The sequence below is a fragment of the Carcharhinus amblyrhynchos genome, chromosome 32 (genome assembly GCF_965287045.1).
Source record: "Carcharhinus amblyrhynchos chromosome 32, sCarAmb.v2.hapA, whole genome shotgun sequence".
Lineage (NCBI taxonomy): Eukaryota > Metazoa > Chordata > Chondrichthyes > Carcharhiniformes > Carcharhinidae > Carcharhinus > Carcharhinus amblyrhynchos.
Genome location: NC_137355.1, coordinates 10,282,420 through 10,296,972, shown reverse-complemented (window position 1 = coordinate 10,296,972; position 14,553 = coordinate 10,282,420). Strand labels below are relative to the sequence as shown.

Below are 14,553 nucleotides of genomic sequence, written 5' to 3'. Positions count from 1 at the left end.
AAAAATGCTGGAAAATTTCAGCACATCTGGCAGCATCTGTAAGGACAAAGGTTCAGCTCCTTTCTGTCAAAAGGGTCTCTTTTCACTCCTTACAGATGCTGCCAGGCCTGCTGAGACTTTCCAGCATTTTCTCTTTTGGTTTCAGATTCCAGCATCCTCAGTAATTTGTTTTTGTTTACTAAATAGACTAATCATATTATTCTTGTGCAGCTGGAGTTACATGTTAATATCCCTATTCCCACAGTACTTCTTTATTCATCTCTATTATACCCTCTTATTATATATGTGATCATAAAGCTAGGGGAAAGATGGAAGAATTACGACTTCCTTGTCAATGTTGTTCACCTTTCAAGAATACAGTTTAAAGAAAAATATGAGACCAAGGTCATTCGAATTACTCCTCCAGCATGTGGGCAGGAAGGCAGCACAGCTGCCTCACAGCGCCAGGGACCAGAGTTTGACTCTGGCTTGGGTGACTGTGTGGAGTTTGCACGTTCCCCTCGTGTCTGCATGGGTTTCTTCCGGGTGCTCCAGTTTCCTCCCACAGTCAGGCTGATTGGCCACACTAAATCGCCCCATAGTGTCGGGGGATTAGCAGGGTAAATACGTGGGTTTACAGGGATAGGGCCTGGGTGGGATTGTGGTCAGTGCAGACTCGATGGGCCGCACTGTAGGATTCTATGATCATTTACTTATTCTTTCAGCAACAGAACATAACTGACCTGTCCTGTTGAAGTCAAAGCAAGTGAAGATTGGCTCCCAGCACATACTTTACGAATAAACATTCCTTGCAAGGCTTCAATAACTTTGGGTTTGTAAACACGATTGGTGTCACCATGACCAAGTTTGCCTAGTACAGAGTGAATGAGATACATTATTTGCCATCATTCAAACAATTTGCAACTTAAACTTAGCATATTTTATGTATCATAGAGCAACACAATGGCACAGCGGTTAGCACTGTGGCTTCATGGCACCAGGAACTTGGGTTCAGATTCTAGCTTTGCGTCACTGTCTGTGTGGAGCCTGCACATTTTCCCCAAGTCTGCGTGGGTTTTCTCCGGTTGCTCCATTTTCCTTCCACAGTTCAAAGATTTGCGAGTGAGGTAGACTGGTCAAGCCAAATGATCTCATAGTGCCAATGGATGTGTAGATTAGGTGAATTAGTGAGGTAAATGTATGCGGTTACAGGAATAGGACGTCGGGTGGGCATGGGTAAGATGGAGAGTCGGTGCAGACTCAATGAGCCGCATGGCCTCCCTCTGCACTGTAGGGATGATACCTGATCGCATGGGAATCCATTCAGAGATTGGTAGAAATTAAAGAAATAATAACCAAATCAATTCAGAACCTCACACTAAAGTGGAAGACAAGGTGGCTGCAACACAGATCAGACATGGGGATCAGAGTATTATTTTAACAAATTAGAGACGTTATTGTGAATACAGAGGAGGATTGTGAAAAAATTGCAAGAAAACATTTACAGACTTAAGGAACAGGCATAGAATTGGAAAATTAACTTCAATATAGATAAGTGAGGGGTAATACACTCTGATAGAAAGAACAGGGAGGTCGTTCATGTAAAGGGGTAGAACAACACAGGGATCTGGGGGAACAGGTACAAAAATCACTAAAAAAAAAAGTAGCAGTGCTGACTCAAAGACAACAGCACTGAAGTTCATTTCTAGAGAGATAGAATTAAAAATCAGGTAGGTTATTTTAAACTTGTATAAAAACAACTTTGGTTAGGCTATACTTGGAGCAAAGTTCTGGGCACAATGTTATAAATAAAAGAAGAGTTTAAAAAAAAGAAAAAAAAGTGCAAAGAAAATTACTAGGATGATGCCAGGACTAAATAGTTACACAGCCAGGAAAGATTGAAAAGGGGTTGTTTTCCTCTTGAAAAGAGAACATGGATGACTTGACAGAGGTTTTCAAGATTACGAAAGGGTGGATGCAAGAAGATGTTTTCACTTGTGGGTAAGACCAGAACCAGGAGTCACAAGACAGACAGGAATAAAGCCAGTCAGAAATTTAGGGAAAACGTCTTTACCCAGAGAGTGGAACGAGCGCATGGGGCAGGAGAGTCAGAGGAGAAGCTGGATGAGCACAGCAGGGAGGGTAGAAGAGGAGGATATGTTGATGAGATTAGACAAAGGAGGTTTGCAACGGAGTACAGATACCTTTTGGCCTTAGTGCACTGTAAATACTTTGTGAAGTGCATACAAAATCTCAGCATCATTACCAGCAAACTAGCAAGAGTGGTCTGTGAATGTGGGAGAAGTCCTCATATATCACGGTCCTGGTTTTACCAGCACAGTCATCCGGGGCTTGTAAGATCGCACCCGAGGTCAACAGGGAATGCCATTCTGTGAGACTCGCCTGCCCCAATTTTGGGGTAGCCTTGCCGGCAAAAAAAAAACAGGGCATACATCTCTCATTCTTCCAACCAAATAGCACAGTAAATTTCAAAATGTATTTTTTAAAAATACACAGCATAATTATTCCACCAAATTTGTTATTTATAAAGCAGAATATTGAACTGTAACAACATCATTGGGCTGTCACGATTATGCAACGCATCAACCACTTTGAAGTGAAGCGATTAGTTGGTATGTGAAAACATACAAAATAGGTGCAGGAGTAGGCGATTCGGCCCTTCAAATCTGCACTGTCATTCAATATGACCACGGCTGATAGTGCACTTTGTGTCCCACTCCCACTTTTACAGTTACAATTGATATGCATTCACAGAACTGCGCACCAAGGATGTTCTGCAACTTTACTGTATCAAGTGATTACTTACCATTGTCGCCCCCTCCAAAAGACCATGCTGTTCTTCCATCCTTCGATAATGCAATTGTATGTGAACTTCCACAAGAAACCTCTCCTACATTGCTAATATCCTTTACCAAAGTTGGGATGTTACGGCTATTGCTATCACCATGACCTATTGAACACAAAATGGAACAATTAATAAGTGTGTGTGTGTGTGTGTGTGTGTGTGTGTGTGTTAATTAATTCCATCAGATTTGTTATTCTAAATGAAATAGGAGCAAAATGTACCATTTCCAAATTCTAGTATAAAGCTGAAGTTAAAACAAGTGCACATTCCAAATGAGACAGTGCCGACTTGTTCATGTGTTCTACAAGAATTAAAATCATTTGGGATAGTGCTCAGTAAATTAAACTAATTATACACACAACTCTTAGTTGGTGGGAAACAGCTTCTTTCCCAACTACTACAGTGACCAAGTTTATTCAGTCCCCAAAACATATTGGCAGATATGACTCATACATACTCCATTTTGAAAGGATATTTATGCTCCAACTGGAATGGGAGAAGTGTAAAATTCTCTAGAACTCAGACTCAATCAACACAAGCTTTCCATCCTATCTCCCCAAACACTTAGGCATAAACAAAAAGTTGGCAAACACAAGACTGTGAAAATAAGCTAACACAAGCTTGGCTACAAGCAAGGAACATAGTTTTCTTGGACAGGAACTACATTGTCCCCACCCCAACCCACTTTTCTCAGAACAGAAGGGATAGATTTCAAGTACAAAAGTAGAAGAGAATGCTCACAATCACAGGAGACTTTGGCTGCCTCAAAAGGGCACAGGATAGTAGCAAAACAAGGAAGACCAAAGGCTCTACAGGTTTGAGAGCAGTCAAATGCTGCAACAAGTTACTGAAATAAATTGTTGTTTCATAAGCCACATCAAGCAGTGTCAAAAACAGCTGGACACATTTGTATAGCAGCAGAGATCATAAAAATTAAAGTCTTAATATTATTTAATACACAGAAATCGAGATAGAGTATTTACAAAGATTCATTAACCTCAGAAGGGTGGTGGTTTTCATCTACATCTCGACACATTCAGTCCCTCATGATGTCTCTTACCAGCGTACTAAATGTTGAGTCAATGTCTTCCCTCAGTGTCACTCATTCTCCCAAGATAACCATAGAAGTTTGCCACTTACAAAGTCTCATTTTCATCTGGGGGTGGCAGAGTGGTTAGCACTGCTGCCTCACAGCTCCAGGGACTCACGTTTGATTCTGGCCTTGGGCGCCTGTGTGTGGAGCTTGCATGTTCTCCCTGTGTCTGCGTGGGTTTCCTCCGTGCGCTCTGGCCCACAGTCCAAAGATACGCGGGTTAGGTTGATTGGCCATGCTTAATTGCCTTTTGACGTCAGGGGATTAGCAGAGCAAATACGTGGGGTTATGGGGGTAGGGTCTGAGGACTGTTGTCATGCCGGATGCCTCCTTCTGTACTGTATGAGTCTATGAATTTCTTGATGAATGTAACCAAGACAGAGGGGAGGAATAAAACTGGATAATGCTACAGAGAGCTAGCATGGACATAATGGGCCAAAATGACTTCCTTCTGTACCATAAAAATGACCATGAGTCTACTAGAAAATGTGATTGGTTCCTTCTTAGTTCACCCAGACAAAGATAGTGAAACAAAAAACTGTATGTTCTGGGAAAACAGTGTTCACAGATTCTCCATTCGGGGCCATGCTGTTCATGATAATTAAGTTTTGTGCGAAAGGGTCTTGGAGGAATATACATATATAAATCACTATTCAAATTTACTGGCGACACCTTGCTATGTGGGCTGACAACTAGGAAAAGATTGATTACACACACAGAACCTTGGATCAATTATATTGATAGACTGAGTTGTTACAGACAGATTTTACTATGGATTCAGGCAACAGCAATCTTAAAATGCAAGACGAAAAAGAGATTCCACAGGCAGGAACTGCAAACCAAAAAAAGGGTATTTGAAGGGATCATAAATCACAACAGGAAAATTATACCAACGCTGTGATTTTAGGGTGGGGACAGGGCATTTGTAATAGATTCCCAAGGAGGGTCATGGACTCAAATCCACTGACATATTTAAAAGTAAACTGGATCGATATCACGAAGATTATAGTGATATCATTGGAAATAAATCAAGGTAAAGCACTGTCTCAATTCTGATGAAAGGTTAACACTGTGTTGTGGTCCCCATAGAGATCAGTAACTTAAAAATATGAATTCCTGACCAACTGGAAGGATCACAGGACAAGATTTCAAGTAATAAACAAGCTAAAAACAATACTGACAAACAATTTTATCGGCAATTTACACAGAAAAGTCTCCCCATTTAACTTTTATGCTGATGGATAATCTCCCTCAGCTACGCTTTGCTGTCCCTCAAGTGGACATTTCATTCTCCAACAATCCGTCCAAAGCTTTTCTCAGCTTGAGAGTTTGCTTCCTTTTTCCACTCCAGTCATGTAAATGCCAGGACTGACTTTGCCACTAAGCATTCACTTGGAAATTCCCCCTCCTTAGCAAATGCTAAGCAAATCTTCCAGCCTTACTCAAAATCTCCATGAATTTGGCCTCTTTAACCTGAGCATCAATTCCCACCTGCATGCTCAGCGGTGTACCACAGAGACTGGCTAACTCCATCTCTCTGCAGTTTCAGACTGCTCTGATGTGTGCAGGGATATCTCAAGGACAACAACAATAGCTTGCTATAAATACCTCATATCTCAAGGCCCATCTCCATGGCAGTGTGAATCATATGAATCTTATATCACGGTCTAAATGCTCATTAGCTATTCCATTTTGTATTATACAAAATTAAAACCCTTACATTTCTAACGCTTCTCAAACTTGCAGATTAACAGTCTACCCTGAGTCACGGCCTTACAATTGCCCACTGGAGTAGACATTTTACACCCTCTTGCCAGTAAATTAATCTGGGCATTATATAGAAAGACAGCATATTATAACTGACACAATTTTGATGGGTGTCAATTAACAGAGACCACCTTGCAGTTCACAAACAGGCAGCATGGTGGCATAGTGGTTAGCACTGCTGCTATTCTGTAAATAGAGTTTGTGAGTTTATATGCCCTGTTTGTGAACAGAACTCCCACTTACCTGACGAAGGAGCAGAGCTCTGAAAGCTAGTGGCATTTGCTACCAAATAAACCTGTTGGACTTTAACCTGGTGTGTGAGACTTCTTACTGTGTTTACCCCAGTCCAACGCTGGCATCTCCACAGTGCCAGGGACCCAGGTTCGATTCCTGGCTTGGACCACCGTCTGTGTGGAGTCTGCACATTCTCCTCGTGTCTGCACGCGTTTTGTCTAGGTGCTCTGGTTTCCTCCCACAGTGTAAAGACATGCAGCTTAGGTGGATTGACCATGCCAAATTCTCCCTCAGTGCATCCAAACATCTGCCAGAGTGGCAAATTGGGGATTTTCACAATAACTTCATTGCAGTGCTAATATAAGCCTGCTTGTGACTAATAAATAATAACTTTAAATACACCAATTTTTAAAATGGTATCATGGAAATGTGTAATAGGTGCTTACAAAGAAAATGCATGCTTCTTGAGGTTATAGTTAAACATACAAAAGCAAAAGATCATCTAGAATTTTGGTTAGACCTTAGCTGGAGCATTAAGGACAACTCTGGTCACCACACAGAGGAATGGTCTAAAGGGATTAGCAAAAGTATGGTGGAGGTTTATCAGTAAATTAAGAGCCAAGAGGGACTTCAAGAATTTGGAAAGGTTAATCCTGTTTCTCTGAGGCCAAAGAAGAACATGAGGTAGGAGCAGGAGGAGAAGATCATATGGCCCATTGAACTTGCTCCACCATTCAATATCATGGCTGATCTTGGGTTTCAGCTCCACTTTCCCACCCACTCCCCTTGAGTCCCCAGAACAAAATGGAAGTTTAAGCCAGTGATAGGTTTTGATGAACATGGAGAAAACCTGGTGAGCGGGTCAATAATGAGGGGTCACAGATTCAAAATTATTGGCAAAAGATCTAGGAGAGAGAAAGAGAAATGCTTTCATTCACAGTTGTCAGGATCTGGATCACGCTACCCGACAACAGTGGCGGAAGCCAAATTCATAAATAATTTCTAAAGGAAATGGAACAGATATTGAGGACGAGGAACTTGTAGGGTTACAGACAAAACAAAACGCAGATCTAGGACTCAGTCTGACTGTTCTTTCAAAATGCTGGCACGGATACAATGCACAAAATGGCTGCAAGTTTCTCTGAATCCATATTAGGGCCTTCCATTGTTACTGCTAAATTACCTTTGCCGAAATCTGCCAATACATTTGCTCAGCAATCTATTTTAAAGGTCCATATTGAACACTCAGCAGTCTTTAGTTTCTGTTCCTCAACTCTAACTGGATTTGGTTTTGGAATCCTTGAGTGCGTAGTCTCTCTGCAGAATTGTATTACCCATATTACAGTCCTCCAAATCTAACCTATTGCAAATTCAGTCCTTTCACCTCACTGTGGGCCTTACTTTTAATTGTCAAAGTCCCAAAGCTCTGGATTTCCTTTCCGTCATCTTGCCAGCTCTTTCTTATTTACGTCTTTGAAGACGTTACAACTCTTCGACCAAACTTTAGTCACCACCTCCTTTTGTTCATTGTCAATGTCAGCCCGATTTATGCTTCTATACACTGCTTAAAGATACTGAATAAATGCAAGCTATTGTTGCAATGTAGCCTAATGTTCTGCTGATGACTCCTCACTTGCAGATTCCAAAGTTAGCACAACAGCGGGGTGCAGTCTTCAAGCCAACATTAAACTCTTCTACAGTTTCCCCTAACTAATCAATATCGGTACCCCACTTATTTTTTTCTTGCCCCTTCTGAATACAGCATCGCCCGAAATATTTAGTCCTATTCCTGCCCAGTTTTTGAGCCAGCTCTCAATCATTGGTATATCAGACATTAGTTGCCACATGGAGGTATTTATTACACTTCACATAAAAACACATGCATTCCAACAACATGCTAATCTGCTTTTTTTTCTTCTCTCCATCTAGCTCCTGCACTCTAATCTTTTGCTCTTTGCCCCTTGACATTTTCATTACATCTTTAATTCCCTCTCATCTACTGCTAAGCCCCAATTCCCCTCCCTCTACTAAATTAGTTGAAACTTTCTCTTGTTTATTTATCACGTATCAGGTTCAGAAAATTGCAGAGAGCATCAGTTGAAGCAAGCCTCAAACTTTACTGGGATTAGCATATGCTTTTAAAATCTCATGTGAAAAGCCCTGATTAAAATCCTTTAGGTAGGTAAATGGTTTTTAGGACACAGGCACAAGCATGCATTTGCTCTGAGCTTTCTAGATTTGAATATTTCCTAACCATGCTCAAAACTCATTTCCCTTGAGTCCCGAAGAACCTTCCTCATTACTTTACAAGCATGTAACCCTATAGAACTAATTAACTTTGTGATCTGAAGACTACACCATTATTTAAATGGATCAAGTGCCTTTTTTTGCATTAAAATGTGCGATCAATGCATGTGAGTCATCAGTAAAGCATGCGAAGCTACATTACAACAATACCTTACATTTTTATTGCCTCTATCAGACAATATTGATGATAAATCAAAGGAGGAGCGTTGGGCTGAGTGATGAAAAGCGGAGTAAAAGAGATAGATCTTAATTGACATTTTAAAGGGGTGGAGGGCACAACTAGGAGGTCCACTAGATTGATTCCAGAGAAGAAGAGAGATAGACCAGTTGAGGCCTATACTCTCTAGAGTTTAGAAGAATGAGGGGACATCTAATTGACGTATATATGATAAAAAGGTATTGACAAAATAGATGTAGAGTGGATACTTTCTCTTGTGCAGCAACCTATAACAAGAGGTCATAGTTTTAGAATAAGGGGTAGCAGATTTAAAGCAGAAATGAAAAACTACTTCTGAGTTGTGAATCTGGAATTCATTACACCAGAGTGCAGTGGATGCCAGGATATTGAGTAAATTTTAGGCAAATTTTTAATTATTAACAGGTTTATGGAGAACAGGCAGAAAAGTGGAGTTGAGGCCGTGCTGAGATCAGCCATGATCATATTAATGGCAAAGCAGGCTCGAGGGGCTGAATTGCCTACTCCTGCTCTCTATTCTTATAGGCAGCATCTTAAAGAAAAAACATAACAAAGCATCATGTTAGTGCGGGTCATAAATGGGGAGGTAGGGGAGAAGAACATAGGAACAAGATTGCTTCTCTCAAAGTAACGTTGGAAGAAGAAGATGTCAACGACAACAATTTTTATTTCTACATTGCGACATTATTCACAAGCCTGGGGTTTGTTTATACTCAATGAGTCATCACTCCTTCAATAGGCACAACACCCAGTTGCCTCAAATGGAAGATCACTAATGCTACTGCTTAAACTGCTCTCCCCTAAATATTGTGCAAGAATCCATTAGTATCATATGACTGAGTAACATAAAGCATTCAAAACTTCTGAAGAAGGAAATTTATCATCTGACAAGTTAGTTTCAGTTTACACACAATCTGTAGGCTCAGTGAGAGGTCAACAGTAACCTCAAACAAGTATCAGAATCCATTGGTCAAATTCTACTGTAGGCATTGATCACACATGGGTGGCATGGTAGCACACTGGTTAGCATTGCTTACAGTGCCAGGGACCCAGATTTGATTCCCAGCTTGGGTCACTGCCTGTGCTGAGTCTGCACATTCTCCCCATGTCAGCATTGGGTTTCCTCTGGTATCCTCCTATAGTCTGAAAGATGTGCATTGACCATGCTAAATTCTCCCTCAGTGTACCTGTGTTGATTAGGGGATTTTCACAGTAACTTCATTGCAGTATTAATGTAAGCCTACTTGCGATTAATAAATAAAAATCATAGCCTAGTATGACAGAAAACAAAGTTCCTTTGTAACAGCTACTTAACTAGAAAACTGGAACTTGTAAATGGATAGAATACTGGAGGAAATGTGTATTCAGCTGTTACTGAAGATATTCCAAGGTGACTGTATAATTATCATAATAAAATAATAGACGAAAATACACAAGATTGGACAGGTGACATAATCCATTACTGTGAAAATGTAAAAGTTCAACTACACCCTTGTTGGGATCACAAACTATTCATCAATTCAATACTGAAAGAATTAGTGAATAAAATAAATAAAGCTGGAAGAAGCTGCAAGTCCGGAAGGATAAAGAGGCTAAAGATGTGCATTTAAAATGAAAAACGAACTATACAATAGATTCTTCTCAATAAATTGCTATTAGTTAGGGCAATAATTCACTGGTTCAAGTAAATCATTGGTAACGTCACCCAGTGTGTTCAACAATACCACACAAGCGACAAGCATGGCATGACATTAGAGAGTGAAAAACAGAGGCCTTGCAAATAAATCCATATTCGGATTTTCTCCCTTTCCATAAAAGGCATTCCGAAAAAACATCAAAAATATACCTGGTGGAAAATAAATCCTTAAGCTGCTCATTATGGTTACTGGATATTTCTATACCAGAGGGTCTCTGGGGGGCTGCGTATTTGAAATGTGTCTCCATTTTTATTAATGATGGTGAAAGGGAGAATACAGGAGTACTGGAGGAGAATATGGAACAAGTGTACTTAACTGCAGAAAAGGAGTGCTTCTGGAAAAACAGCAGAATTTAAGATCGATGTCATCCAGCACTTGCATTAACTCGAGGCTGACAGAAAGTTGACCCCGACCACAAATTTCAGTCTTCCACAGCAAAATCGGACAGGTGGGGTGCAGGGTGGTGGCTGCAGGGCAGTTAGTCTAATATCATCTAGGGGGCAAGCTTTTAAGAAAGTGAGTATTTAAAGATGATTATGTGCAATCAGCTCAAAGTGCTGGAATTTGGAATTACTGGAAAAACATCACCACTTCAAGGGCAGTTCACATACTTAACAAATGACTTTAATCATTACACAGAAACTAGAAGCAGGAGTGGGTCATTCCGCCCTACAAACTTGCTCCGCCATTCATTTTGGTCATTGAATTCAATATCCTGATCCCCACCCTTCCTCCCATACCCCTTGATCTTCTTAGCCCCAAGAGCTTTACCTAATTTCTTCTTGAAATCAGAATGTTTTGGCCACAACTACTTTATGTAGCAGTGAATTCCACACATTCACCACCCTCTGGGTGAAGAAGATTTTCCTCACCTCAGTCCTAAAAAGATTTATCCTTTGTCAATTATTAGTCAGTGTTTCGACTGCTCAGACATCTGCATGCAACAAATTCTTTGCTCCTCAACTCAGGACACAAACCCATTTAGGTTACAAGGGTTAAATCATACAAACTTGGAACAGGCGTCAGCCATTTGGCGTCACGAGCCTACTTTGCCATTCAGTACGACCATGGCTAATCTGATTGTGGCCTCAATCCCACATACCCTCATTATCCTTTGACTCCCTCATTAGTCAAGAATCCAGATACCCCTGCCTTAAACATATTTTAGTGACCCTGCCTTCACCCCTTTTCACAAACAGACAACTCAGACTAAAAAAATACAATCTTCTAATCTGTGTTTCAACGGAGGACTCATTTTTAAAATGCTCTTTCAGCACCTACTTTGTCAAGTCCCCTCAGTATTTGTACTTTCCAATAAGAACATTCTTCTAAACTCCAACAGATATAGGATCAAACTGTCTTACTCTTAACCTTGTCATTCCAGAAATTGGTTCAACAAATCTCAGAACATAAGAACTAGAAACAGGTGGTGGCCATCTGGCTCCTCGAGGCCTGCTCCACCATTCAATAAAATCATGGCTGATCTTTTTTGTGGACTCAGCTCCACTTATCCATACGCTCACCATAACCCTTAATTCCTTTCCTGTTCAAAAATGTATTATCCTTGCCTTAAAAACATTCAATGAGGTAGCCTCAACTGCTTCACTGGGCAGGGAATTCCACAGATTCACAACCCTTTGCATGAAGAAGTTCCTCCTCAACTCAATCCTAAATCTGCTCTCCCTTATTTTGAGACGATGCCCCCTAATTCTAGTTTCACCTGTTGGTGGAAACAGCTTCCCTGCTTCTATCTTATCTATTCCCTTCATAATCTTATCTTTCTATAAAATTTCCCCTCAATCTTCTGAATGCCAATGAGTATGGTCCCAGCCTACTCAGTTTTTCTTGTCTCTAATGCAATTATGTCCTTTCTTAATTAAGCAAACCAAAACTGTACACAGTACCCAGATGTGGTCTCACCAATGTGTACAATCATAGCAAAGTGTTTGTACTTTCTAGGTTCCACAATTCTCACCAACTTTTACAGATGTACCACAGCACTTTTATTCATAAACAAGCATTCATTACTAATCTAAACTTTGTCTGGATAATTTCTTCACCCTCATCAGCCAACCTTCTCTTTCACAGCAAGCGTACACAAAAAATAAATTTAATCACTCAAATTGCACAACATTGAAAGAAAACTAAATACACTGTCCCTGTGGCATTATGATACATAGTGCATGGAAAGAAAGCATTCTTTCTGGTTGCGTCACAGCTTGTTATGGCGCTTGCTTTGCCCAAGACTGCAAGGAACTACAAGTGTCGTGAATGAAGCCCAGTCCATCAGGGTTAGGGTTAGATAGGGTGGATAGTGAGATCCTTTTTCCTCAGATGGTGACGACTAACACGAGGGGACATAGCTTAAAATTGCCTAATTATAGGACATATGTCAGAGGTAGGTTCTTTACTCAGAGGGTAGTAAGGGTGTGGAATGCCCTGCCTGCAGCAGTTGTGGACTCACCAACTTTAAGGGCGTTCAAATGGTCAGTGGATAGGCATATGGATAACATTGGAATAGTTTAGGTTAGAGGGTCATTAGATTGGTTCCACTGGTCGGCGCAACATTGAGGGCCGAAGGGCCTGTACTGCGCTGTAATGTTCTATCACGCAAACCAGCCTCCCATCCATTGACTCTGTCTACACTTCCCGTTGCCTCGGGAAAACAACCGGCATAAACAAGGACCCCACGCACACTGAACATTCTTTCTTCCAATTTCTTCCATCGGGAAAAAAGATATAAAAGTCTGAGGTCACACACCAACCAACTCAAGAACAGCTTCTTCCCTGCTTTTGAATGGACCTACATCATGTTAAGTTGTTCTTTCTCTCCACCCTCGACATAAATGTAACACTACATTCTGCACTCTCTCCTTTCCTTCTCTATGAACGGTATGCTTTGTATAGCATGCAAGAAACAATACTTTTCACTGTATACTAATACATGTGACAATAAATCAAATTTCCTTTGCAATAACCAACAGCATTCCATTTGCCTTTCTAATCACTTGTACCTATGCACCAACTTTGTGATTCGCATACCCAGGATATTATTCCTTTCACTGAAACACTGGAGGAAGGTTAAGGTACAAGCAATCTAAAACATTCAAACTGGATCAACAATAGTGCCTTTTACACTCAGGGTTTGGTTTACTTGCTCAGTTGATTAATTATTATGCTTGCTCCTTCGCTATGCAAATACAAACAGATTGTCTTGGTTCAACTGGAGACTGTTCTGTCTCACACAGCATTGCCCAACCTTTGTATACGTTAGCTCTGCGTTGCCAAGCAAATTCAATAATCTCTCTTACCTAACCTCCCAAAGTCTCCTTCACCCCAGGTGTACAATTCGCCATCTTCTGTAACAGCTGCACTGTGTCTATAGCCAGCAGAGACGCACACAACGGCCTTTGTAAAGAACATGTAGAAATTGGTGTTATCACAAGCAATCACACAGCACAAGTAATTCATTTCGATTCATAATTATACTGGTCTGCCAACTATAGCCACTATATAGAGTGAGGGGAGAAAAAAACGACTATTGAACCGAGTTTTCACTTCCGAAACTCAAAAAGGACAAAAAGTTTTCCTATCAAGTAAGCAAGCAAAGAGTTGAATCATTGAACACTTACTTTCCCTTGCAAAGGGCCCTGAATAAGTTTGGGATATTTCTGTGTTGAACTGTTTCCATGCCCAAGTTTTCCATAGTCACCATCACCCCAGCTGAAGACTTCTCCCTCAGTGGTAAACGCTAAAGTATGTCCATCAGAACCTTTTGACGAGGAGATTTTTTTGATAGCACGATGTGGTTCAAAAGTTAACTTTTTCAGGGTGGACTGGTTATTTGAGTCACCGAGACCAAGCCGTCCATAGCTTCCCTTGCCACACGCTCTTACCGACCCATCAGATGAAATGACAAACGTGCAATATTGTCCGGCTTCAATCTAAAGGGGGTGGGAAAGGAAATAGTAATCCACAAAACGTGGCAATAATCACAACGTACACACTGAAGATACAACACTTCAATTATTACATTCAGTGGTTTTATCAACCAAAATAATGTTTCCCAATAGTAAGAAATCAAATCACGAACATGTCAGTGGCACAGTGGTTAGCACTTCTGTCTCAGCGCCAGGGGCCCAGGTTCAATTCCCTACTTGGGACACTGTGCAAACTCTGCAAAGTCATTTTCCATGTCTGCGCGAGCTTCCTCCCACAGTCCGAAAGACGTGCTGGTTAGGTGCACTGACCGTGCTAAATTCTCCCTGGGTTTACCCGAACAGGTGCTGGAGTGTGGCAACGAGGGGATTTTCACAGTCTGTAGGCAGACTTATGACAATAATGAATAAACTTTAAACTTTGTCATTTATCCAGACTGTAAGTTAACCAATCATTAATTATCGGGCACAAAATT

General features: G+C 40.8%; 1 protein-coding gene across 8 annotated transcripts in view; it reads right to left on the bottom strand.

The window, feature by feature from the left end:
- herc1 (HECT and RLD domain containing E3 ubiquitin protein ligase family member 1) overlaps positions 1-14,553 on the bottom strand; it is a 234,496-nt gene that overhangs the window by 172,705 nt on the left and 47,238 nt on the right. For all 8 annotated transcript variants that reach the window (XM_080216228.1, XM_080216235.1, XM_080216232.1 and 5 more), the window contains exons 5-8: positions 13,772-14,083; positions 13,451-13,547; positions 2,807-2,950; positions 723-850 (exon numbers count right to left, since the gene is read on the bottom strand). In XM_080216228.1, coding sequence (XP_080072354.1) covers positions 723-850; positions 2,807-2,950; positions 13,451-13,547; positions 13,772-14,083 — 681 coding nt within the window. The remainder of the gene's footprint in view (positions 1-722; positions 851-2,806; positions 2,951-13,450; positions 13,548-13,771; positions 14,084-14,553) is intronic.